This window comes from Otolemur garnettii, unplaced genomic scaffold, assembly GCF_000181295.1.
Source record: "Otolemur garnettii isolate 467f Iridium unplaced genomic scaffold, OtoGar3 scaffold00140, whole genome shotgun sequence".
NCBI lineage: Eukaryota > Metazoa > Chordata > Mammalia > Primates > Galagidae > Otolemur > Otolemur garnettii.
This window is the reverse complement of record NW_003852535.1, coordinates 1,203,406-1,227,923: the sequence shown is the minus strand read 5'-3', so window position 1 is coordinate 1,227,923 and position 24,518 is coordinate 1,203,406. Positions and strand designations below refer to the sequence as shown.

The 24,518-nt window shown below is 55.0% G+C and overlaps 3 protein-coding genes across 7 annotated transcripts in view; 1 reads left to right on the top strand and 2 right to left on the bottom strand.

The window, feature by feature from the left end:
• Positions 1-397: 397 nt before the first annotated feature.
• Positions 398-4,730, bottom strand: GPR137 (G protein-coupled receptor 137). Of its 3 annotated transcripts, none has more exons than XM_012810713.2 (7): positions 2,993-4,730; positions 2,865-2,914; positions 1,925-2,150; positions 1,655-1,804; positions 1,391-1,519; positions 1,143-1,234; positions 398-750 (listed from the first exon to the last, which is right to left on the bottom strand). In XM_012810713.2, the coding sequence occupies exons 1-7, from the start codon at positions 3,347-3,349 to the stop codon at positions 531-533; spliced, it is 1,224 nt and encodes a 407-aa protein (XP_012666167.1). In that variant the 5' UTR covers positions 3,350-4,730; the 3' UTR covers positions 398-530. The 3 variants fall into 3 exon arrangements, with proteins under 3 accessions (XP_012666167.1, XP_003798652.1, XP_023374262.1); XM_003798604.3 differs by having other exon boundaries at positions 406-856; positions 1,143-1,261; XM_023518494.1 differs by having other exon boundaries at positions 406-856.
• Positions 4,731-5,111: 381 nt separating this feature from the next.
• Positions 5,112-14,902, top strand: BAD (BCL2 associated agonist of cell death). Its single transcript, XM_012810714.2, has 4 exons — positions 5,112-5,191; positions 5,501-5,695; positions 13,541-13,728; positions 14,400-14,902. Exons 2-4 carry the CDS (start codon positions 5,509-5,511, stop codon positions 14,523-14,525), a joined length of 501 nt encoding a protein of 166 aa, XP_012666168.1. The 5' UTR covers positions 5,112-5,191; positions 5,501-5,508; the 3' UTR covers positions 14,526-14,902.
• Positions 14,903-15,308: 406 nt separating this feature from the next.
• PLCB3 (phospholipase C beta 3) overlaps positions 15,309-24,518 on the bottom strand; it is a 21,389-nt gene continuing 12,179 nt past the window's right edge. The window contains exons 14-32 of one of the 3 annotated variants that reach the window (XM_023518516.1): positions 23,912-24,117; positions 23,206-23,302; positions 23,037-23,121; positions 22,652-22,776; positions 22,202-22,356; positions 21,963-22,124; positions 21,259-21,358; positions 21,078-21,182; positions 20,769-20,860; positions 19,301-19,454; positions 19,175-19,210; positions 18,897-19,089; positions 18,363-18,564; positions 18,180-18,256; positions 17,978-18,067; positions 17,829-17,886; positions 17,423-17,509; positions 17,128-17,345; positions 15,309-16,160 (exon numbers count right to left, since the gene is read on the bottom strand). In XM_023518516.1, the coding sequence (XP_023374284.1) occupies positions 17,142-17,345; positions 17,423-17,509; positions 17,829-17,886; positions 17,978-18,067; positions 18,180-18,256; positions 18,363-18,564; positions 18,897-19,089; positions 19,175-19,210; positions 19,301-19,454; positions 20,769-20,860; positions 21,078-21,182; positions 21,259-21,358; positions 21,963-22,124; positions 22,202-22,356; positions 22,652-22,776; positions 23,037-23,121; positions 23,206-23,302; positions 23,912-24,117 (2,228 nt within the window). In that variant the 3' untranslated portion in view covers positions 15,309-16,160; positions 17,128-17,141. Of the gene's footprint in view, positions 16,161-16,764; positions 17,346-17,422; positions 17,510-17,828; positions 17,887-17,977; positions 18,068-18,179; positions 18,257-18,362; positions 18,565-18,896; positions 19,090-19,174; positions 19,211-19,300; positions 19,455-20,768; positions 20,861-21,077; positions 21,183-21,258; positions 21,359-21,962; positions 22,125-22,201; positions 22,357-22,651; positions 22,777-23,036; positions 23,122-23,205; positions 23,303-23,911; positions 24,118-24,518 lie in introns of those variants that run through there. The other 2 variants (XM_012810712.2, XM_003798603.1) reach the window with 2 other exon arrangements.

Genomic DNA, 24,518 nt, shown 5'->3' with positions numbered 1-24,518 from the left:
TCAAAAAAAAAAAAAAAAAGATTCATAATAGCCACCTAACCACAGAGCTGTGGGACCCAGGAGAAGGGCCACAGTTCCCTGACTAGAAGGTGGAGGTCTCCCCAAGGTGATGTATAAAGCAGGTCTTGAGGACAGAATAGAACTTGTTGGAGTGGGGAAGGGTCCAGAATGAGTGGGATTATACTGGGACAGGAGAGCTTTGAGAACAAAGGCCTGTGTGGTCTCCCTTCCATGGCAGAGTGTAGGCCTCTCCCTCTCTTGGCTCACCAGCTTTCATGGAGGTAAGTTGGCCCCTGCCCAGCCCAGCAGCCACTTCAAGTGCCAGCGTTTGATTAGCCTTAGGCTAAACAGACAAAGAGGAAGGGAACACAAAGCACATGACCAGCAGACAAGTGACTAGACACAGGGCGCAGACACTGTTTATTGAGTGACAGGCACAGGAGAGGTAGCTGGCTCCAGTGTGGAAGCAGAGGTGGCAGGTCATGCCAGGGTGCTGTGGGCATCTGGTGGCTAGGGCCATGCCCCCCATCCTAAGGGGATGGCGTAAGCTCACTAAGACAGGAGCAGCAAAGAGCCAGCCAGAGCAGGGGGTGGCCACGTCCCCAGGACCTGGGCAAGAAGCAGCAGATGAACTTGGCACAGTGGCCTGGGGTGAGGGAGCCTGGGGTATGGGTATTCAAAGGGAAGGTTGGGGAATCACGTCTGTGGGGTAGAGTAGAGGCTGTGGTGGTGGCCGCCTGGTCCTGGCACCTGGGAGAAGAGCAGAGGAGTGGTCCTCGTCTGGCTGCCCTCACACCAGCCCGGCTCACGCCCGATGGCGCCATACCAGCTGCCAGAGCCTAGGCTGCCTGACATACTGCAGGCAGAGAAACAGAGTCAGTCCCAGGGCAGTGACCCGAGTCACATTCCCAAGATTTGGGGGAGGAAAAGAGGCTTAGAAGAGAACCCCTATGACCTGGACATCCTGGGCAAGAGGTGGGGTCTTTAGCACTAGGAACTCAGAGGAGACCTCACCTCACCTAGTAAAGATGGGGAAACAAAGGCCATGTAGGAGGTGAGGGCAAGACCTGGCTCTTGGTCCCCATAGCTCAATGGAGCCAGGCAGGGGCCCAGGGGTCCTGAGGCAGAGCTAGGGCTCCTACCTGGTGCTCTCGCCTCGGCTGTGCTCCCAGGAGCAGCCCTCGTCCTCACAGTGTCCGGCCCGGTCAAAGAAGTAGGAACGGGAGCCAAAGACCTGCCCATTGAGGATGCGGCTGGTGCTCTGGGGGGAGAAGCTGCCATCGGTGCTTTCTCCTGCCCCCCACTGGCATCCCACAGTCCAGACCCCAGCCAGGATTCCCAGTGTCCAGACCTCTCCTCTGCCCCTGCAGAGGAGGCTGGAGGCCCTCACCAGGTCCTGTGGAGGCCGGTGCACCCGGAAGAAGCCCACCAGCAGGGTGGTAGGCAGCAGTTCCCATACGAAGAGGATGAGGCCGAACACCAGGTAGCCTTTGTTTCCCAGGTCATTTACGAGGTCCGCCTGTGAGAAGGCAAGGGCTTGTGCCAGTCTGCAGTCATGCTAATGGGGCACCTGGAGGGGGAGAGGGCCACCCAGGCCAGCTGGGGGCCAGGCATCATGACTACTAAGAAGGTGGGAGACTTGCCAAATGCCCACCTGGTCGGATACATTGTACCAGTCGTAATCGAAGGCATCCAGTCGGCTCCGAGTGGCCAAGGCCAGGGCTGCCAGGTTGTAGCAGGCCCGGCTGGCATAAAGCAGGACAATGGCACCACCCATTGCAGCTGCCTGGCACACACTGGTCCCCTGGCACAGATGACAATAGAGTATCCTCAGGGAAAGAAGACTTTCAGCTTCCTCTATACCCTGAAGACCAATACCCAAATATCCCAAAGGACATCTGGGCATCAGGGCTTGTGGCCCTACCTTGGCTTCCAAGTAGATGCTAGTGGAAGGAGCCCTCCGGGCAACAAGGCAGAGGCAGGCAGCAAGAGAGAGTGCACAGATGACGAAGAGGGAATCGCTCACCAGGACTCGAACCAGCAGGAGGGCCCAGGGCTGTGCCCGGCGCCGGCGGGAGAGCACGGCACACAGGACATTCACCAGCAGAAAGAGCAGCGAGGCCCCCACAAAGGCCCCTCGGACAGCCAGCCTGTAGCCCACAGCAAAGTCAGCCCCAGACCACTGACTGCCTTTGGCATTCACCAACTACCCTACCTCCCCCAGGAGACCCAGTATTGATCAGAACTGAAATCATCCGGTGAGAACCCTGTTTCTCTAGTCTTACAGATGGGGAAATTGAGGGCCAAAAGGTCAGAAGGTGAATGACAGCTGCAGTACCTCAGAAAGAGTGCCAGATTGGGAGTCAGAAATCTGGGTTTTAGCCCTGACTCTTATTCCTGCCAGCTCTGTGACTGTTGCTTTACCTTTCTGGACCTCAGTTTCTTCACCTCCCAAGTGCGAATAAGTCCCTCAGGTAAATTGTAAAAATGAAAGATGTTTGTGAAAGCTGTTTATAAACTATACGACACTGTGCAAATGACAAGAGTATCGCTCCCCAAGGTCACCAAGAAGTGCAGTTTGGCTTTGGTGCTTCCATGGCTGGAGCTTCCAGCTTTCTCCATCATGGTGACATCGGTGCCCTCTCCCTTCATAGTATCACGACTGCTTCTATTATTGTTACCCTTCATATATGTAACGCCTCTGCTGAGCCATCTGTACCCAGTGCTTTAACTTTTCCAAGCTTTTCCACAAATACTCCCTGGGTAGTCCTTGCTTCAGCCCTGAGAGGCAGGAAGGGATCTACACAGGGCTGTTCCCTGCCCCTGACCTGGGGACTGAGCCCACCAGTGTCTCGAGTACTTACAAGCCTCGACTCATCTCTGGCCGACGCTTTGCTTTAGCCTTGAACACCACCTAGGAGCAGAGATGCCCATCACTCCTTTGGATCTTTGGAGCTTGCCACCCCCACCCCCTACCCATTACCATGGTTACCTGGGCAAAGTAGAGGTTCATAAGCGTCAGGGTGAAGAACTGCAGGCAGACAGGGCAGCAGTAGAGAAGCCAAAAGGGCAAGGGCCCCAGACGGTTGGCTCGAGGAGTATCTCGGAAGTAGAAGGAGAAGAGGGTGGTACGCAAGGCGGCCCAGAGCAGACAGAGTGCAAGGAACACTGTCTGATAGCTGAGACGCTTGTGCCCATACAGGAGCACCAGCCAAAGCTGGGCATAGACGGAGAAGAAGAGCAGGGCATACAGAGTGGTGTAGGCAGCCGTCAGGCCTAGGGTCACCGCGGGTGGCAGAGCAGGCACCAGCCCAGCAGCAGGCACCAAGCCAGACAGGTTACTCTCCATGTCAGAAAGGGAGGCCTGAATCCCGGAGACAGAGATGGAGGGGCTAGGAGGGAGCCAGTGAAATAGAGGGATGGGAATTATACAGTGCAGAAACAGAGATGGGGAGCTCAGGAGGAAAGAAGTTGTGGCTGCCAGGCCCCTCCTCCTCAACAAAGACCCTTGTCCTTGGGGAGCACAGGCAGCCTGGGCCTCCGGGCTATCACTCGAGGGAGTGGAAGGGCAGTCTTTTCTCTCACAGGCAGACAGGGTAGGGGTTAGAGGGTGTTTCCTCTCTGGGCCCACCCCAGAGCCAGGGGTGGGAGGATGCAGAGGCCAAAGGAGATGAATCTCTGGCCTTGGTCTCTAGTGTGGTCCTGGCAGGAGGGGGAGAGCCGGCCGATGCCCGTCGGCTTAGGGCAGCGGCCGCAACAGGGGGCGCCCAACGCCCCGCTCTCCCCCTCCTCAAGCGGGGAGGGGGCGCTCTCTCCCCTCCAATAATCCAGATGGGGGCGTCTGCCTTCTGTCCTCGGGATTGTGGACGCCGACCCCACCCTACCCCAACCCCGTCCACTCTTAGCCGCAAGAAGCGGGAGGAGGCCGATGCCTGGTCCTCAGGCCGCAGGTGGGGAGCCGGCTCCGGTCGCCCGGACCCGGGAATCCGGCTCCGCGGCTCCCGCGGCTCCGCCCCCTCCTGCGCATGCGCGGTTCGCTACGCAAATTGCGTAGGGACCGACCCTACTCTACAGCCCAACGCTGCGTCCGGCGTGGCGCTGTTTCAGAATTGGCGGGAGCTGCGCCGCCGGCGGGCACCTGGGGCTACGGGAGGCGGCGAGTGGCCGACTTGCGGAGGCCGTGCTGCAGCCAGCCAGCTCTAGGGGGTGCTGTGCCCGGGGCCACTGGCCAACGCCTGTTCAAGAGGCCGACAGTTACTATATTTCTCTTCCGCATCCCAGAATCGAGATCGTGTCGCCCGGCTGGGGGCGGCAACAATTTCCCCTCATCGGCCTCTGAGGGAAACTTCCGCCCATAGCCAAGATGGCCTCCGGGCTCCGCCCCTTGGGCCTTAATCCCCGGGCCTCGAGTCCCCGAGTGCGTCCTCCCCGGTTCCCGCTCACCTGAGCGCCGCACCGATGGGCTCAAAGCCCCGCGAGTCCTACGGTCAACCCTCACAAGGACACCTGTTACTTCCCCGCGCCCAGGCAGTCATCCTACACCAGGGAGGAGGCCTCTCTTATCTCCAGCGTCCCCGAGATGGCGCGGGGAGATGTCCCTGATGCAGGCGACGCAAAGCCTCCACGCAGGGGAGGAGGAGGAGGGAGCGGGACTTCCCGACCGGGTCACCCAGTCCGGGAGTAGTAACAGCAGCAACAATAATTGTATCCGACGGCTGAGCTTCAGTTGTGGCTCTGCAAAGTGCTTGCTCACAGTAACCACCACTCCTTTTACAAGTTTTCACTGGCTCCCAAGGGAGGTGTCATAAACCCCCATTTTACATGGGAGGAAACTAAGGCACAGAGCGGCTGAAGGTCTTGACAGAACAAGCGAACCTCCAGGTTTTAAATGGGGACCCTTGAGAAATCCTCACCTGCCCCCACATATGCCCAAGGCTTGAGGAAGCCGAGAGGCGAGCATTAGACTAGGACCGGACAGAAGAGGAAGGCGGTGGGCGCGGAGTAGGTTGGATGGTAGGGGTGGAACCCGGCCTCGGGTGGCCCCGCCTTCAGGCCAACCCGAGTGACATTTCGAGAGCTGATTGGGCTGGATCCGTGACAGTTCCCGTTGCTCAGGTAACTAGGGCTGGGCGCCCTGAGTACCAGAGGGAGGCGGCGGACCCGGGTCAGGGGCCTCGAGATCGGGCTTGGGGTGAGACCTGGGTGCCGTCGCCACGGGCAGGGCAGGGCAGGGCAGGGCGGGCCGGGGCGGGCCGGGGCGGGCCGGGGCCTGGGTCTGCCCTATAGCACAAAGGCTTTAAGGCGAAATTTAGGTCCTGGGTGGACAACCTGAGTTCCTGGCCAGGCTAGACTCAGCGGACAGATGAGGGCCTTGGAGGCCTGCTGGGCTTGGGGACGCTAGGGTGGGGTGAGAGAGGGAACCAGGGGCATCTGCTTCTGCCTCCAACCACCGCCGCTTCCCCCAACTGTGCCCTGATTACCTACCATTTTGTTCGCACAGCCCAGAGCATGTTCCAGATCCCAGAGTTTGAGCCGAGTGAGCAGGAAGACTCCAGCTCCTCAGATAGGGGCCTGGGCCCCAGCCCCTCAGGGGACCAGCCCCTAGGCCCCGGCAAGAACCGCTGCACGACTCCAAGTCTCCTGGGGGACGCCAGTCACCTGCAGGGGCAGCCGGCCAGCAACACCCACCATGGAGGTAATTACCCCCCCACCTGCCTGTCCACCGTACCCCTAGCCCATTAGCCCCTGCACCCCAGCGGCATCCACACCCACTGACAGGTTTGGGTAAGTCTTTAACTTCTCTCAGCCTCAGTCTCCTCTTGTGTAAAACAGAGTAGTTAACATACCGCCATTACAGGACTATCAGGTTAATTGGCAGGAGTATATAGGAAGCACTTTATTATAGAGCTGGTGCCCAGTAAATGCTCAGAAAAGGTAGCTGTTATTCTAGGCCAAGACAGAAATTAATGAGAGGCAAGCAGTGATCTAGAAAGGAAAATGGACTTGCCTAAGGTCACACTTGCTTGCACTGCCTTTCTTAGGAGGCAGGGCTGGAAGACTTTTTAGTGCCCTGTCCCAGACTACATACTTTCCCTGGGATTGGGCCTTCTGGTTCCTGAGTGTGTTCTTTCTCACCCTGTGGCTTTCCCCACCCCCAGAAGGATTGTCCTTGCCTGGTGCCAGGGGCAGGTAACCCTAAGGGGTAGATAGCCCTTCCAGGCCACAGGATGGAAGGCATAGGCACCAAGATGGAAGGACAGGCATGGAAAGGCAGTGGTCATTTTTCAGTAGTCTCTACCTCCCCCATGCCCCAAACTGGCCTTGGCTCCTGGAACAACCACAGAGATCTTCTGAGAAAAAAATCAGGCCATATCACTTGACCACTGAAGTTTAAGTGATCCCCCTTCCCCATTTTCTCTTATACACTCTGTTCTCTCAGACTGGATCCCACAGCTCCACCTTCCAGAACTTGCACTTACTGTTTTTCTGCTCACAACTCCCACCTGTTCTCCCCACTACCTGGCTGATCTGACCCACATGGCACTCACTTCCTCCACATAGTGAGTGCCTATAGTTTGCTATAGGCTGAAAAGATTCAGGAATACTTGTAATACTTGCCCCTGTGGAGCTTACCTTCTAGTGAGATGAGGCTAGGAGCAAACAAAAAAGGACATCCTGTAATTCGTCAGGTGATAACATGTGCTGTGGGTGGTGGTAAAGAGGGTAAAGAGAATCCAGAGTCATGGGGGCTGGGGAGTGATTTTAACCAAGGAGGGGGTCAAGGCCAGCCTTGGTAAGAAGCGACACTGGAGCCAAGGAAAGAGGAGATGAGGGGCCACTTGAGTACCAGTGAGAAGAGTTCCAGGCAGAGGGAAGGGTGAGTGCAAATGGCCTGGGGCAGCACCTATTCCTGGAGAGAGTTAGGGGAAGGGTAGTTGAGGACCAACCTGAAGTTGAATATCATAGTAAGGACTTTGGCTTTGACTTTGGGCAGAGACAGCATTGATTTAGAAATCACTAGGGACCAAACTCTGGGTTTATTGTGATGGTGGTAGAGCTGGCAGGATTTGCTAGCAGGCTAGATGTGGAGTGAGAGGGGGAGAGAGGAGTCCCAGATGACACCAAGGAGTTAGGCTGATCACCCTGAAAGATGAGATTCTCCTTGATAGAAATGGAACATTGACGGGTAGGGAAAGACCCAGACCCCTTTTGATCTGCATCAGCCTAGAGGTGCCTCTTAGGCATCTGGATGGGATTTCCAGTAGGATGCTGGTAGGAGCTGGAAGGGAGGGGGAGTCCACTGAGCTCTCCCCCAATGCAGAGGGCCAGACCTGTAGGGTGTGTGGGAAAGAGGGGGCGGTGTGGGGTGCAGGCAGGTTAGGCACAGGAGAAGAATAATTTGAGTTGGGGAACTGAAGGGACAATCTGGACCCAAAGGAGGCAGTGGACAGCCTGTGAGAGTTATTTGATGGTGATAAGGTTTAAGTTGTGGCCATCGGAATAAGATTCTGAGGGGAAAGCACAGAAAGGCTAGGAGGTATAGGACTGCTCAGATCCCACAGCAAAGACAGGAGTGGTAGTGGAGGGCATGGTAGGGAATAGGAGTAACATGTCTCGAAAGCAAGTGAATTCCCATAAAAGTTTGGCAAGTACCAATGAGCTGCCACAGCCGTGAGGTCTCTATCCCCTCCATGTGGGCAAGGCAGCTCACTCTTCATGCTCTCTGCCACTAGGCTCCTGCTGGACTATAAATGTCCCCAGAGAAGGGATGAGTGTTAAAGAAGGGTTAAAGGACTCTTCTTGGTGGGAGAAGCAGCCCAGCGCTGGCCTCTGGGTCAGACTGCAGGATTCAAAGGCAGCTCTGCCCTTTAGGAGCAGGTTGAGTTTAAGCAGGTTAATTAAGTCAATCTGCCTTATTTATTTATTTATTTATTCTGAGACAGTGTCTCACTATGTCACCCTCGGTAGAGTGCCGTGGCGTCACAGCTCACAGCAAGCTCAAACTCTTGGGCTCAAGTGATTCTCCTGTCTCAGCCTCCCAAGCAGCTGGGACTACAGGTAGCTGCCACAGCGTCTGGTTATTTTTTTGTTGCAGTTGTCATTGTTGTTTACCTGGCCCTGGCTGGGCTTGGGTGCTGAGCCTAATTTTTTTAGTTTTTTTTGAGACAGAGTCTCACTTTCTTACCCTTCTTACAGTATTGTGGCATTGTCATAGCTCACAGCAACCTCAGTCTCTTGGGTTCAAGTGATCCTCTAGCCTCAGCCTCCTAAGTAGGTGGTAATACAGGTGCCCAATACAAAACCCAAACACAATGTTTAAAGACGGGATTTTGTTCTTGCTCAGGCTCGCTTCTGCCTCCCAGAGTGCTAGGATAACAGTTGTGAGCCACCGCACCCAGCCTTAAAATTTTTTGTAGAGACAGGGTCTCACTATGTTGCCCAGGCTGATCTCGGAACTCTTGCCCTCAAACAATCCTCCCAAAGTGCTGGGATTAGAGATATGAGCCACTGTACCCAGCCTAGAGTGTTTTCTGATGTCATCAGTTCTGAGGAGCAAGGTGGGGGTGCTCTTCACCAGCCTGCCAAGGGGCTTGTGCACTAAAACACTTTAGTCAAAGCCAGGCCTGTAGGTGCTAGAAGCTGACAGGCCTGAATGTCTGCTGGGGCAGTGGCAGCATAGGCTGCCCAGGTGTTCTGGCAGCAGAGTTTTGTGTAGCCTATGCGTGGAAAGGCAGGATCCAAACCTAGCCCTGTCTGGTGGCACAGCTTCACTGCTTTTTGAATTGTTACACGACAACTGTTTTTTTTTTTAGTTATTTATTTTGAGACAAAATCTCACGTTGTTGCTCAGGCTACAGCCAAGTGTGGTGGTGCATGCCTTGTAGTCTGTTATCTGGGAGGCTGAGGCAGGAGGATCACTTGAGCCCAGGAGTTAAAGTGTGACATCAGCCTAGCTCATAGCAACCTTAAACTCTTGGGCCCAAGCAGTCCTCTTGCCTCAGCCTCTCCAGTAGCTGGGACTATAGGTATTCAACACAATGCTCTGCTAGTTTTCTCTTGGTAGAGATAGGGTCTTGCTCTTGCTCAGACTGGGCTCTAACTCCTGAGCTCAAGTGATCCTTCTATGTTGGCCTCCCAGAGTGACAGGATTACAGGCTCCAGCCACTGTGCTTGGCTCAATTGTTAGAACACCGCTGCTTTAAGTGTGCAAGGGTGCTCCTGGAAGCATAAATGGGAAAGTGTTCACCCACCTCACTCCCTTCCCACACCCCAGCTGCAGGCCAGGCTCTCTAAAAGGGGGGCATGAATGGGCATGCCTAGGCACTCAACCTTGCTCAATTTTAGAGAGGAGCCACACCTACACCCCTTCCTTTCCCCAAAGAGGGAAGAGTCTGACAATGCCTCTCCCCACCCATTCATCACCTTCCTCTAGGGAGTTCACAGAACCTTCACCTGTGGGTGTTTTTATTTATTTCTTTTTTTTTGAGACAGAGTTTCACTCTGTCACCCTTGGTAGAGTGACATGGTATCACAGCTCATAGCAACCTCAAACTCTTGCGCTCAAGCGATTCTCTTGCCTCAGCCTCCCAAGTAGCTGGGACTATAGGCATCTGCCACAACGCCCAACTATTTTTTGTTGCAGTTGTCATTGTTGGTTAGCTGTCCCAGGCTGGGTTCAAACCCACCAACTTCTATGTATGTCGCTGGCGCTGTAACCACTGTGCCACGAGCACCAAGCCTCTCAGCTATTTTTTAAAAATCAGTTTACAGGCCAGGCACCGTGGCTCATGCCTGTAATCCTAATACTCTGGGGGGCCAAGGCAGGTGATTGCTTGAGCTCAGGAGTTCAAGACCAACCTGAGAAAGAGTAAGACCCTCATCTCTACTAAAAATGAAAAACTGAGGCAAGGGGATCTCTTGTGCCCAAGAGTTGGAGGTTGCTGTGAGCTATGACACCACAGCACTCTACCAGCAGCGACAAAGTGAGCCTCTGTCTCAACAACAACAAAATTCAATTTCCAGGTTGGACAAGGTGGCTCCCACCTATAATCCTAGCACTCTGGGAGGCCAAGGCAAATGGATTGCTTGAGCTCTGGAGTTTAAGACCAGCCTGCGCAAGAGTGAGACCCCGTCTCTTCTAAAAATAGAAAAAGTATCCAGGCATAGTGGCAAGCACCTATAATCGCAGATACCCTGGAGGCCGAGGCAAGAAGATTGCTCAAGCCCAATAATTTGAGCTTGCTATGAGCTTTGATGCCACGCCACTCTACCCAGGGTGACAGAAACTGTCTCAAAAAAATTCAGTTTACACAAATAGAATTCATTTTGGTGATGGCTGGTTTAGCATTACTAAATGCATGACTGTGGTAGAACGCCCCACCCCACAAGACAGGCCCCAGAAGAACTGACACTAGCAAAAGGCCTAAAGGGGCATTCCCTAATCTAAGCACCCTCTGTGCACCTGGAAGAAGCCTGGGGCATGGGGTTTAAGCCCAGGGCTTCTGGACCCAAACTGGTGGAGTTCAGATTCCAGCTGTGCCACCTACTAGCTGTGTGACCTTGAGCAAGTTACCTTCTCTGCCTTAGTTTCCTCCTCTCTAAAAACCTCCCTGATAAGGCTGGTGGAGGTGGCTCATGCCTGTAATCCTAGCACTCTTGGGAGGCCAAGGTGGGTAGACTGCCTGAGCTCAGGAGTTTGAGACCAGCCTGAGCAAGAGAAAGACTTGTCTCTAAAAGTAGCCAGGCACTGTGGCAGGTACCTGTAGTCCCAGCTACTTGGGAGGCTGAGGCAAGAGAATCACTTGAGCGCACGAGTTTGAGGTTGCTATGAGCTGTGATGTCAGAGCACTCTACCAATGGGGGGCAAAGTGAGACACTGTCTCAGAAAAAAAACAAACTCCCTGATAGGGTGTGGTAAGGACTAAACATGGAAACTGCTTCCAAACTGACTTGGCTAGTATGCTTTTTTTTTTTAATCCTTTTTTTTTTTACTTTTTTGCAGTTTTTGGCCAGGGCTGGATTTGAACCCACCCGGTTATGGGGCCGGTCCCCTACTCCTTTGAGCTACAGGCACTGCCCTTGGCTAGTACTCTTATGCTTGTTCTCATTCCTGGGCAAGGGCCAGTGCCCAGACCAATGTCCACCTGTAGGTCATTCGCACTCTGTGGGGCCTTGTCAAGTGTGGTCGGTGGTCCTGTCTTACTACTCAGAACTGGTAGATGAGGACAGCTGCTGTTTTTCTGAGTACTTTTGTACCAGCTGTGTGCCCTCAAGCACCACCTTCCTAACCTCATAGTGCCTGTTTTCCCATCTGTAAAATAGGGAGAACTTGGTATCTGACTTGCTAGAAGAGATGCCCCAGGATGTAAAAGGGGCAGGGCAAGATGCTCTCCTGGTCTCATCTGTTCTTGTGGTGGTCCTGGGAGGTAGAAGACTGCCCCATTTCATAGACATTGAGGCCCCCAGGGGATAGAGAATGGGCACACCTCGCTACTGACCCCTGCTGCACTGTCCAAGCCCATTGGAAATTGCTCCATACACAGCCTATCCCCATATTCCCAGCAGGGCTCTTTCCATCCTCTGCTCTACAGCCTGCATCCCAGGCCTGATTCCAAATCAGCTCCCTTCCCAACTCCTACCCTATTCCTCTAGAGCCTTGAGGTGTCCCTACCTGACCTCTGGGTGGGTCTCAAATTTGGTACAGCTCAGAACAGCCAGGTGCTCTGATCAGATCCTCTTAGCCTTTTCAGGTCCTCTCATTTCCTTCTTGGCTTTCTCAAGCACTGGCCTACGGTGCTCTGCCTAAGGTCCTTTCAAGGAGAAGGCAACACTCTATTTGTTAATCCTCAGCTTCGATTCCTAGCCTGTATCTTACCTCTTCCAAGAATTTCTTGCCAGAAATATTGAGCATATCCTCTCACCTCTCTGTTACTTAGCTCTGGGTTTTCTGCTCCTGGGAGTGGTTCTAGGTTTTTGTTGGGCTGGGTATGGGTACAGTTGGCAGTAGTCAGGGATGGCACCAGTACACAGATCAGACAAAAAAACCCACAGTTTAGGTGCCTGTAAGTAATACCTTTAGTGTACTTGCAGCCTACAAAGCACTTTCACACTCTTAATCTTATGTGCCCTTTACACAACCACTAGGAATAAAGGCTAGTCAAAGTTGAAGGCTGGTTGTACAAGGGATGAGGTCCATAGCTCAACAGATAGTCATTGGACTCTGGATTCCACCAAAACTTTAGACTTTCAGCTTCAGGACCCTGGGCAAATCTTAACCTCCCTAAAACTCTGTCTTCCCATCTGTAAAGTGGAAGCAATGTTACTATCTACCTCCCAGGGTGGTTAGGAGGATAATGAGGGAATATCCAAGTTCTAACACATAATAAGTACTCCATAAATTATTACCTTAAAAAAATCCACTGGCTCAGCTTGGTGCCTGTGGCTCAAGTGGCTAAGGCGCCAGCCACATACATCTAAGGTGGCGGGTTCGAATCCAGCCCGGGCCTGCAAAAACAACAATGACTGCAACCAAAAAATAGCCAGGCGTTGTGGGCGCCTGTGGTCCCAGCTACTTGGGAGGCAGAGGCAAGAGACTCGCTTGTGCCCAGGAGTTGGAGGTTGCTGTGAGCTGTGATGCCACAGCACTTTACCCAGGGGGACAGTTTGAAGCTCTTTCTCAAAAAAAAAAAAAAAAAAAATCCACTGGCTCAGTGCCTGTAGGTCAGGGGCTAGGGTGCCAGCCGCATACACAAGAGCTGGTAGGTTCAAACCCAGCCCAGGCCTGCCAAACAATGACAACGCAACCAAAAATTAGCCGGGCGTCGTGACAGGCATCTGTAGTCCTAGCTAGTTGGGAGGCTGAGGCAAGAGAATCACTTAAGCCCAAGAGTTTGAGGTTTCTGTGAGCTGTGACACCATAGCCCCCTACCCAGGGCGACATAGTGAGACTGTCTCCAAAAAAAAAAAAAAAAAAAATATATATATATATATATATATAATTTATATAAAAAGTCCACAGACAATTCCAGACATTTTCTTAAAGCAGGTTCTGTGAGGAATACAGACAGGAAACATGACGGTGCAGCTCTTCAGGAGCCCCTGCAGGTCCTTTGCAGAACTAGAGTTCTGTCCTGCCTGCTGGGGCAGGACACCTCCCTATCCAGAGAATCAGTTTCTTCTGTAGAATGGAGGTGATGTACTAGATACCCACCTAGAGCTTGCTAGGAGGCCCCATGACAGTCTTACACAAATAATTCTAGCTACTGTTTCTTGTGCCCTTGTGTGCCAGGCACAATGGAAGTTCATTTTATATTCTAAGGGCCTCATCTACCATTGGCACTCAGTAAGGATCTGTAGGATCAATCAGGTAACTTGAATCTTCACCAAAGCCCTGGGCTAACCTCGATTCGCACTGGGAGCTGGGGCCTTGAGAGTTAGACTGTGACTTGTCCACGAAGACAGCAGTGGCGAGTGACGCAGAGAAACTTAAGAGTCAACTTGGCTCCCCCGCCCCCCAACCCCTGACTGACTCTCTTTGCAGGACCTGGGGCAGTGGAGACCCGGAGTCGCCACAGCTCGTACCCGGCAGGGACAGAGGAGGATGAAGGGATTGAAGAGCCCAGCCCCTTCCGGGGCCGCTCACGCTCGGCGCCCCCCAACCTCTGGGCTGCACAGCGCTATGGCCGCGAACTCCGGAGGATGAGTGACGAGTTCGAAGACTCCTTCAAGGTGAGCGCTGGTTTTAGGCTGCTTTCCACCCGTCTGTTCCTTCTGTGTCCCAGAGGACGTCCGTATCAGTGGTCCCAACTAGTCTTAGGTTCCTTTCCCCTCCAAGTCCACAGCATGCCGGGGCCTGTAGTTTCAGATCTGTCCCCACCACGCACTTTTTCCCCACCCCTGTGTCCCGGTGTGCCGGTACTTGTAGTCCCAGGGCACCCCTCCCTCCACTGCCCTTTTTATTCTTGTCCCAGGGCATGTCGGGATTGTAGTCAGATCCCGCACCAAGCCAGAGCCGCGGGCTTCCCCAAACCTTGGAGCGCGAGGCATGCTGGTGTTTGTGGTCTTGGCCCAGCCCATTGAGGGTGTCTGAGCTTTTTGGCCCCCAACTTCGTAGTCACTTAATTCTTGAATTGAGGTCCCATCTGGGTGCTGGGTTTCCGGCTCAGGTCTTCCATATTAGGCTCTAGACGTCCTCTCCCTCCGTCCCCAGTTTGGAGTTCCTGGGATCTAAACTGTCCCCATTCCTGAAGGCCCAAACGTGCTCCCATGCTTTCCAAACCACCCAGTGTAGGGCAGGCCGTTATGGTCTTGATTATTGCCTCGAGATCTCACAAATGGGGCCTGGCTCTAGCTGCCAGGGTAATCTAATTCAATTAGCCCTTTCCCCTCTCATCCCGAAGGGACTTCCTCGCCCGAAGAGCGCAGGCACAGCGACACAGATGCGACAGAGCTCCAGCTGGACGCGTGTCATTCAGTCCTGGTGGGATCGGAACGTGGGCAGGGGAGGTTCCGCCCCCTGCCAGTGACCTTCGGCCTTGAGGCTCTGCCCCCTCCAGATCCTTTGGCGGCCATCTTGGGTATGGGCGGAAGTTTTTCCGCAAGTTTTATGCAAAAGAGGATCCTTTCTTTTTCGGATAGAAATGGTGTGACCCAGATTCCCTTTCGGTGCGTGCGAGAGCCACGAAAGGTTCGGCCCATCGGAAGTTTCTAAGTTTTTTCCGCTCAAAGCCGCAGGAAGTGGCTCCGAGGCCCCGCCCTCCGGCGCTAGGCTGCCCCGGGGCACTTGCGCTCAGTTGTGAGCTGGTATTAACCGTTGCCTCACCAGAGCCGGTTCCTCTGCGGTGCCCTGTGGACTGAAGCTCGTGGGTAAACGTGATAATAAAGCCCGCGTCTGTGCCGTCGAGTCTCCTCTGTCAGCTGCTTAGGGCTCTGCGGGCTGGGGTACATGGATAATTTCAAAAGATAGGTGTTTTACCCATAAGGGAAACTGAGGCTTTTTGAGTGGCACCCAGCCATGGAAACCAGGAAGGGCTCTGACACCAAATAGAGTCACAGGTTACTGGCTCCTTATCTCTAGGATGGTAATTGGGAGCCACCGCCTGTCCCGCAGGTAGAATTCTGCACTCTGCAAACCATACCGCGATTTCCAGGGGAGGGTCATTTGTTCCTATTTGGGTCAGTCCTTGCGAGCAGCTACTGTGTGGCCGGCATTGGGCCAGTGCTGCTCAGGGACCTGGCAGGACGTTCAGACAGCAGGGGAGGCGGAAGACTGGGGACAGAGAAGCTTCACACGAGGACCCCTCGCGAGCTCGGGCTTAGCTCCAGAAAAATTTATTGGCGTCCTCTGTAGCCCAGGCTAGGGCTTTTACTGAGTACACAGACATGAGTTACACCACAGAGGGGCTAGGGCCGGGGAGAGGGAGGCTCTCTCCGGTGGGGAAGTCAGGGAGGAGGAGAGCTAGAGCTGCGACCTGCAGGTGAGGTGGAGAATTGGGCAATCACTCCTGGCAGGAGAGCCAAGGAAGGAGCAGCACAGGCCAGACTTCTGAAGGACTGCAAGGTCATAACCAGGAGTTGGGAGTTTAGCTGGTTTTTGAGGACCCAGGAACCAACATGGAATGTTTCCGTAAGTGAAGGGGAGCTGGGTCAAGAAGGTAGGCCTTGCTATTATTGTAGGGCCTAGACACGGAATACAGGGGAGTAGGCAGATTTGGGGATAGGACAAAATCTGACAGCAGAAGGGAGGAAGGTTGGGCAGTGGTATTGACCCTGAGGGAGAAGGGCCCTACTCTGGACAGGTTTCTCCAGCCTCCCCACTCCATCTGTTTGCCTGAGGCTGCAATGAAAACAAAGCAAAGCAAACAGTCAATTGGTAGGAGATAAGCCCAGATAAGAGGCTGCCTTCCTCTGGAGGAGGGAGTCTGTGAGCCTGGGACTCGCCAGGAAGCTGGGCAAGGCCTTGAAGAGGTGCCAGCCTGACCCTGCTGCTGCCTAGCCACACCCTCTCCATGGGCTCTGCGCTGGTCCTGAGGCATGGATAGATCCTCCAGGCTGGCTGAAGACAATCTGCTAGAGGGTTCAGGCCCACCCTGCCTCCGGGTCAGGATCTCTTAGCTGTAGCCTGGCACACGTGACATCGCTCTGGGCCTCCATTTCCTCATCTGTAAAACAGGCACAACATCTCCCTCACAAGGATGAGATGGATGCTGGGTGTTCCAGCCCCTGGGTATGTCTGTGACTGTCAGCTTCCCTTCTGTCAGGAGTTTCCAGGAGGCTGACTTCCCACCTATCTCTGAAAAGCCAGATCCCCTGGTGTTGGGCAAGTCCTGAGCTCTCCAGCTCCACCCTAGCCCATCTGCCCTGTGGTAGAGTCAGCTGCATGGGGGGAGCCCCAGAGCAGCCCCAGCGGAAGATGCTGGGTGTTTGGGTCATATCAGGCAACAGGAAGAGGGGTAGGGGAGGCTTCCTGAAGCAAGCCCTAAGCCTCTGTAAAGGAGGACAGGGAGAGCCTAGGAGGGAGAAAGGCAATGGGTGGAGGGGAACCAGGAGTAATGGCCTGGGATAGGGGCACACATAGAAGCAGGCAATGAGGAAGAACACTTGAAGACTTGCAGGCCCTGGGCAAGGCCACCTCAAGTTCAAACCAGCAGCCCTTCACTGGGGACCTGACCTCAAAGGGCCACAGCTTCATTTTATAGATGAGGAAATGAAGGCCCCAGAAAAGGTGGCAGAGCCCTCTTACCTTAAACCACACTGTACACAGGGTCCCTGAAATCCACTTTTATTCATGTAAAAAAAAAAATTCCCCAAAGAAGAGAAAGAATGTGACCCCTACTTCCCAGAGTTCTGAGTCTCCAGCCAGTGCTCCCTGGGAAGGGTTGGAGATGCCAGACTCTGGGGTTTGGCTCCACAGGGAGCAAGGCTCAACCAGGCCCTTCCCTAGGACTGAGGGCAAAAAGGAAGGCTAGGGCCTAACAGGGCACCAGGAGGATGAAGGAAGGGGGTTAGTGTGGAATACTTGGCCCAGGTTTAAAAAAATAAAATTTCTAAAGATAAAAAGTTAAAAAAAAAAAATTAGTGTCTTCACCTCCGCCCTCTGCCCAGTGCCCACCCTGGCCCTGTGGCCACCTCTTGCTCAAAGTTCAGAGCTGCGTATTCTCCTCCTGGCTCTCCGAGTCAGCACCAGACAGGTGCCCACTGTTCTGGGGTGTGTGACCGTTGCTGGCACAGGCCACCAGAGGCCTGTCCCCCAGCCCCTCCATCGTCTCGCCCAGCAGGCTCCGGCGGATCTCCTGGGGCAGCCTCGACCGCTGCTCCTGACATTCCTGGGCCAGCTGGGCCAGCAGCTGTGGAGGACAGGTATCACAGGCAAGGCCAGGCCCCACAGCACCCTGCCTTTCTGCTGGCCTCACCGCAGCCTCACCTTGGGCTCCTCTTCGGCCAGCTGCTGTAGGACCTGCTGCTGCCCAGCCACAAGGCGGTCGTGTCGCTGCTTCTGGGCTTCCTCCAGCTATGGGGGTGGGCAAGGGCTCAGCTGAGAAGCCCTGAGGAATGGGCCAGGACCCTGCAGTTCTGGCTAGGCACATAAATCAGGTGGGTGAAGGCTCCCAGGATTGTGTGCCAGGTTTGGGAGATGGCCAGGCTCAAAGACTACAAAGCCACAGGGAGCAGGTGATTGGCTTTGAATATAATATGGGTATGGGGGGCTGTTGGGCCTTGGAAAAGCCTCTAGCAGTCCCTTGAGGGCAATGTGGCACCAGGCCAGCCACCAAGGAGATGGGTGTCTGATGAAGGAAGGAAGAGGGTGGGGCTAGGGTGGCCTCACTCACCCGACGGATGGAGTTGACTGACTCAGTGATGTGCCGACGGTTAATCTCTGTCAGTTCCCTGTGCAGGAGCAAGTCAGGATGGGCTCAGTGCCCAGGTACCTGCCCTGCCTCCCCAGCGCCCAAATGGCTCCCAGTCCTGATGCCCTTACGCCTCCTTCTTATGTTTCTCCCTTGTCTTGGCCTCTGAGATACTGTTGTGGCGCTTTCTGTCCAGGATCTTCTGCAGCTCCTTCTTCTCCCTGGAGAAGCCGGTGGGGGAGGAGGAAGGGTCAGAGGCAGGACCAGGGACTCTGCCCTCCTCCTAGTACCAGGGAGTCCCCTGCCCCACCCACCAAAAATCCTTTGCCTCACCTCTCATTCATCTCCTTCAGCCTTTTGAACTGAGCTGTGTGTGCCTCCAGGACAATTTCCCTGAGCCGCTGCTGAACCTGCAGACATAGGTAGCCAGGAGGTGACATAGAACCAATGCCAGAAAGCAGACTCTCCCTCACCTCTCCCTTTCCCTCACTTTGTTTTCATTGCAGCCCTCCTCACCTGTTTCAGGTGCTCCAGCCTCCGCTCAGCCTCTGTGTCTGCCTGGGCCTCCCTCAGCTCCAACAGACTTTGCACCTGCCTGTTCCGGAACTCTTGATACCGCTTCACCTCTTCCTCCTCTTCCTTCATGTCCTCCATGTCACCAGCCCCACCCCTGTGGGGAGAACCCCTCTGGGCTAATGCTCCATCACCTGGGCTTGGGCTGGGAGGGTATATCCCAGTGGGCAATGGCAGATGCCACCCCATGGGCCAGGTCTGTTATGCAAACTAGGAGACCTGTTAGTTCCACCCAAATGATGGGAGCCTGTTTGGACCACATGCCTCTCATGGGGGACATCAAAGAGATGTCACCTTCTGGGAAAAGGATGGACCCTGTTGCAAGAAGTCTCCTCTATCTTCCTTGCACCAAACCTTCCCCCTGGGGATCAAGGAACAGACCCTGCCATCTCTCCCTGCCCACGTGGTGTGGAGACCCATGTGCACGCACCCCTAACATCCACGTCAACACACCATACAATCAGCCTGGACACTCACAGGACACCTTGCCGGTGCCAGCACCTGCTCTCAGCCCGGGCCTGGGCCAAGCCTTCAAGCAAGCGGCGAGTGAGGGTGACAGCCTTCCGCTGATGCTTCTTGTACAGCTCTCGCATGTCTCGCTCTTGCCGACTACGGAGCTTGACCAGAGTCTTGTGGCTTCGGAGCTCATCCAGTGGGGTGGCAGCCACCTCTGGAAGCAGCAGAGCAAAAGTGGGCAGGGTGGGCCTACCTGCAGCCCCACTCCCACCAGGCGGCCCCACCCCCACCTACCCTACCTGAGAGGATGCTGGCAATGAGGTCATCCCGCTGCCCTGGAGAGCAGAGGCCTCCTGTGAGAAGCTGAAGGACATGGTGGCAGGAGCCACTCCCCTCAGCCCATCGGGGCCCCAACTGTTCCTTACCTGGGCTGCTGAGGGAGGTGCTGGTAGGGGAGGTGGTGGGACCTGGGGGCCGGCGGGGGGAGGTGACCAGTGGGCTAGGTGTGGGGTTTAGGTACACCTGGGACCCTGGCTGCTGAGATGGGCTCTCCTGGCACATCTCTAGGCCAGCCTGAGCCTGTGGGGAGAAAAGCAGAATGTTCTTTCCAGAAATGGCATTTTCTCCAGGTCCTCTATCCTCCATAACCTCTCAGCACTCTTCCAGTGGTCTGGTCAGCATCTTCCAGCCCATGCATGTGGTTGCTACACTCACTGTAATTTAGGGCTGTCTGGACACCCAAGTGAGAAATAAGCTGGCACAAACTAAGGCTTTCCACACCCCTTTTCTACGTGGGGTGTGAGAAAATAATGTAATGCCAGGTCCACTGCAAGTGCTCAAGGACTCCCAGATTCTTCTAGAAAGGGCTGAGCCAGCCCCGAGTCTCTTCCCATCTCCGTGTCCCTCCACCCTTGCTCACAGTTGCACATCTTCCTTATTGTTTAGCTCCTGATTAAATCAATGAAGGAAGCAACCGCAGAGCGGGCACCAGCCTCTCGGCTAACAGCTCTAAGCAGCCCTAATTGCAGTCATTCTTCACTGCCTGCCGCAGGCCCCACAGGGACTGAGTCTAGCTGTGCTGGTGAGCCTCTACTCCTGACCCTTCCCCACGGAAGCCACCACCCTCCATGTGCCCTCCCAGAATCCCACATTTTAAAGCCTGTGGCTTCACACCAGACTAGTGAAGTGGCAGGAGCATCTGTGGGCCCAGTTTTGGCCCTGCTCGCAGCTGGAGGAATTCTAGCCCAGGTCTGACCTGAAAGCTTCTCGAATACAAATGGGTGGTTTCCATCTCCTCAAAATCCTAAGGCCTCAAAGACTATTGAGCAAGAGAATCCAAAGCCCCTGCCCCATGTAGTATGGGAATAAGGATCGGTGTTGGTAGCAGAGAGATGCAGGTTTAAGACCCAAACCAGGCCAGGCCATTTTTGAGCTGAGCAATCTCACACAAGCAACTTAGGACCTCCATGTATGCCACCCCTACACTGGGGATGGCAGCCCTAAAACTGGGTGGTGAGGGATTACTGAGCCAAGGAGGTCATAAGATGCATACTAGGCCTGATGCTCAGCATTCACTTGGCTTTATGTTCTAGTTTGAGACAAACATCCAGAAAGGGGAACAGGTTCTCCCAGCAGAGGGGAATGGGCATGTGAAGGAAGCTGGAGTCTATAGGAGGGCCCTGAGTCTATAGGGGAGCCAGGCCGTGAAGCTGGGAGTCATCTGGGACAGTGTGATGGGGACTGCATGGACTTCTCCACCAGGGCTGGGCCCAGAGGTCAGCCCATACCTCCTACTCCACCCACACCCATGGCAGTCGTGTCCACTGATCCCCTGGGTCACAGTGAACCTGTACCCTACCCAACCGGGCCTGTCCATGGTGCTGCCTGGCTCACCTCACTCTCCCCAATGAGGGCAGCCAGCTGCTTTGCCCTCTGGTCCATCAGGCTGACGTGCTTAATGGGGTTGATCAGGGCCTTGGCATAATCTAGGAGGAAGCAGAGGCAAAGGTCCTAGAAACAAAGGGCCCCAGGCCACACAGCCCCTACCAGCTCTGGTCTGAATGAGAAACTGAAGAATCTGCCCTTGGGTTTATTTGCCACCCTGAATCAGGGCCACTTGGCTTGGCCATATCCAAGCCCTGGTGGCAGTATTGTCCCCCACCCTTCCCAGCCTGGCCCTCCCCTGCTCGCCCCTCAGCTCACCCTGGTGGTCATCAGGAATGTAGTCTGAGGCCTCAGTATAGATGAGCAGGGCTGGCAGGCACAGCGGCTGGTTGGCCTCATTCCGCAGGCAGACATAGTGGTACCCTGGAGGGCAGGAGTGAGGGTCACTGGGCTCAGCCAGGTCCCCACACACCACCTGCTGTGTGAACCAAGGCCTCACCTGAGCGGATGGCAGAGACAGGCAGGATGCGGTGCCCTACGAATTTGCCACCCTCCTCAAAGGCAGCAATGCGAAGTGAAGCCAGTGTGGGCAGTACCACCTGTGGGCCCAAACTGGTACTGAGCCATGGAGCTGACCACAGCCACCAAGGACAAACACTCAGAGCAGACTTTTGGGTGAGCTGACCAACAACTGACCATCAGTCATCATCACCATTAAGGTGATGGCTGATTCACATTTCTGTGGCCTGGCCCACAGTGACCAGTGGCCATCAGGGCTCTGAGCCAAGAGCACAGGCAGACACCCTCAGAGCCATCATCGGCAGGTCTGGTCATTGCCAGCTTAGAAACTTAGAGTAAGCTAAGAGTCTTGACTGAGAATACTCTAGCCTAGGTCAGGAGCAGAGGCTCCATTGTATGGGACTATAGGAGGCCTGAAAAGCCAGTGGGAGTCTGGCGTTGTGATCTCAGGCAAGGCCCTCCTGCTTGGAGAGGGGCAGACTGTGTCCATTCCTTACAGGGGACCATAAGACCTGCTAGAACTCCCCTGCCACCCTTTTCTCTGGAATGTGCAGGGCTGGGGAGGTCCCTCAGTGCCCCCACTTGTGATCCCAGTCACCACTAGCATGCCTGATTCCTGTTCCCACACTGAGCCAAGGGCAGGTCTGGGCTGGATCTGCCTGTGCCAGGTGGGGCCAGGCTCACCTGGGGGAAGTCAAAGGGCTCCTCGTCCCACACAGGGTTGAATGAGTTCCCCTGAGAGGTCCGAGTGCGGTACTTGCGCCGCGTGTCCACAGGGAGACCAAACATGTCCACCTCCACGTAGATGCCCACCTTCCTGTCGGACAGGAACTGCCCCGAGATCACCTGGGGGTGCGCAGGGTGAGGCAGCTGCTCAGAGTCCTGTCCCCAGGACACCCCAGCCTGAGCCCTCTGGGCCCCACCTTGACCCGCAAGGCATTGGCCACGATGCCGTCCACGATGACCTCAGTGAAGGGGTCGAAGGACTTGTCTGGCCGCCGCATGAACTCAGGCTTGAGTAGGTACCCAGTGCGCCCATTGTACTCGAATACGCCTGCATTGAGCTGCATCGCCAAGTCTGGGGGTGCCATGAGGAAGGGAAGAGTCAGGCTGTGTGTTGTGGGGGGCCAGGGGTCATCAGGGGTCAGTGGAATCCAGGGTCTAGGTTTGGGGTAGGACCAAAAGACACTGGAGTCCAGATTCAGGAAAGATCAGATAGCTGAGGGGTCTAGAGTCAGCCGTGGCCAGGAGCTGGGGTTAGTCAAGGTCTGAGTTAGGCTGGGGCACCTGGGATTAGACAGAGTCAGAAGTCCATTTGGGCAGGACTAGCAGGATTAGGGGTCAGAAGTCAGTCAGACTAGGACTGAGCTCACCTAGGGTCTGGAAGTTGAGGGCGACAAGTTGGCAGCCCACGTTCCAGAAGAGCTGGGGCATGTAGTTGGAGGAGTCCACTCGGGTGCCCTTGGGGTAGATGCGGCTCAGCTGCTGCTTGTTATATCTGAGGTTGGTAGTCAGGGGCCACTTGGGGTGCCAGTGCCCAGCCCTCTGTTGGCCTCTAACTCCTACCCAGCCTTCCCAGGACTCCCACTGCTTTTGGCCTCTGCTTCTCCCCCAGAGACCATAAGGACCTGCCCAAACCCCAGCCTGGGGTGTAGGGGCCAGAACAATATGCAGGCGGCACAGTGGGAGCAGGACACGTGGGCCAGCCCCTAAGCATCTTTCTCTGGCTCGCCGGCCCCCAGCACCTCAGAAGGATACTCCACAAACTCCATGGGGCTCTTGGTCAGCTGTTCCATGGCCTTGGTCTCCACAAAGGATGACATTTCAAAGCACTTGTTCCTCTCTGGGGAGTGGGCAATGAGAGGGAGTCGGGCCTGGCAGGGGTGGGCAGGCCAGATTCCACCCCCGCCACCCACCTCCTACTCACTTCGAGCAGCCTCAAAGGACTTGAACTTGACAGGCTCAATGTAGTTGACAAGTGTGGACATCTCCTCAGTGGCATTGACCTCACTGCTGGCTGTGCCCTGAGACCCCAAACCCAGGATCAACAGGGCTGTCCCCACCACCAGACCCCTCAGGATGGAAGCACTGACCCTCTGCTGCAATCATGCTACCATGGCTGGAGCTACCTTAGCCAGCCTCCTCCTTGGGGCCTCACTAACACACCCTGAGCCCCTCCCTGCCCAGTTTACCTCCTGCCTCCTGCTCACTCCTCCCCTCCCTGGTCTTCAGACACTGGAACTCCTCCCCCAAGCCCCAAGAGTTCAACTGCCTACACGTATGTGATTTCCATTCTAGCCATTCCCTCCAGTCACCACCTTGCCATCATCCCTCAGTGGCTCATAGGAGCCTGGAACTCAGCCTTTCTGATGGTGACCTCTGGCCCACCTTGCCCATACCTCTCCAACCCTGGAGCCCTCTCAAACCTGACCTGATGGACAACCAGACTGGCCTTTTCTGGGCTACTCCTTAGTGCTCTCCTCAAGTCAACACTCCCTCATCTGGCATTGGCCCCCTCCTCCTATACACTCTGGCCCTGCCACAGGGCCCTTGCACCTGCTGTTCCTGCTTCCTCAGGCCTGCCTCAGGTAGAATACATGCTACCACCCCGCCTTCCCAGCTATGGGCCTGACCTCATCTGTGGTTGGCTTTTTGGGGTCTGTCTGCTCCTCTTCATCCTCATCTTCCTCCTCATCTTCACGATCAGCAGGTCCAAAAGCATCGGGGCCCCGGGTTAGGCCTTCCTCACCCAGAGACTTACGAGGCTCTAGGCTAAGCTTCTCCAGTCCAAGCTCCTCCCCATTGCTCAGACCTGGGCAACTGTCCGAGCTGGGAGATCCTGCAAAGGATTGGGCCACAGAGGTCAGGGGCCAAAACTACACACAGATGCGTAGGAAACCCAGACAGCTTATTCCCAGTGTGTGTGGAGGTGTATCAGTGGGACAGTCAAGTGGTACTCTCAGGGCAATGTAGCTTGGAGAGAGGCCAGAGGTCAAGATGGTATTAAACCCTGTGGGAATTCAGAGGCATCACAGGTCAAAAGTAAAGGTTTGGAGTTATACAAAGCAGGAATATGTATGCATAATGTATGCAGGATGGTTCAAAGGGATGAGAAGGAAGAAGTAGGGTATGGTAGCCTTAAAAGTGGGAGTAAAGGCTCAGCGCCTATAGCTCAACTGGCTAAGGCGCCAGCCACATACACCTAAGGTGGCGGGTTCGAATCCCCAGCCCGGACCCGCC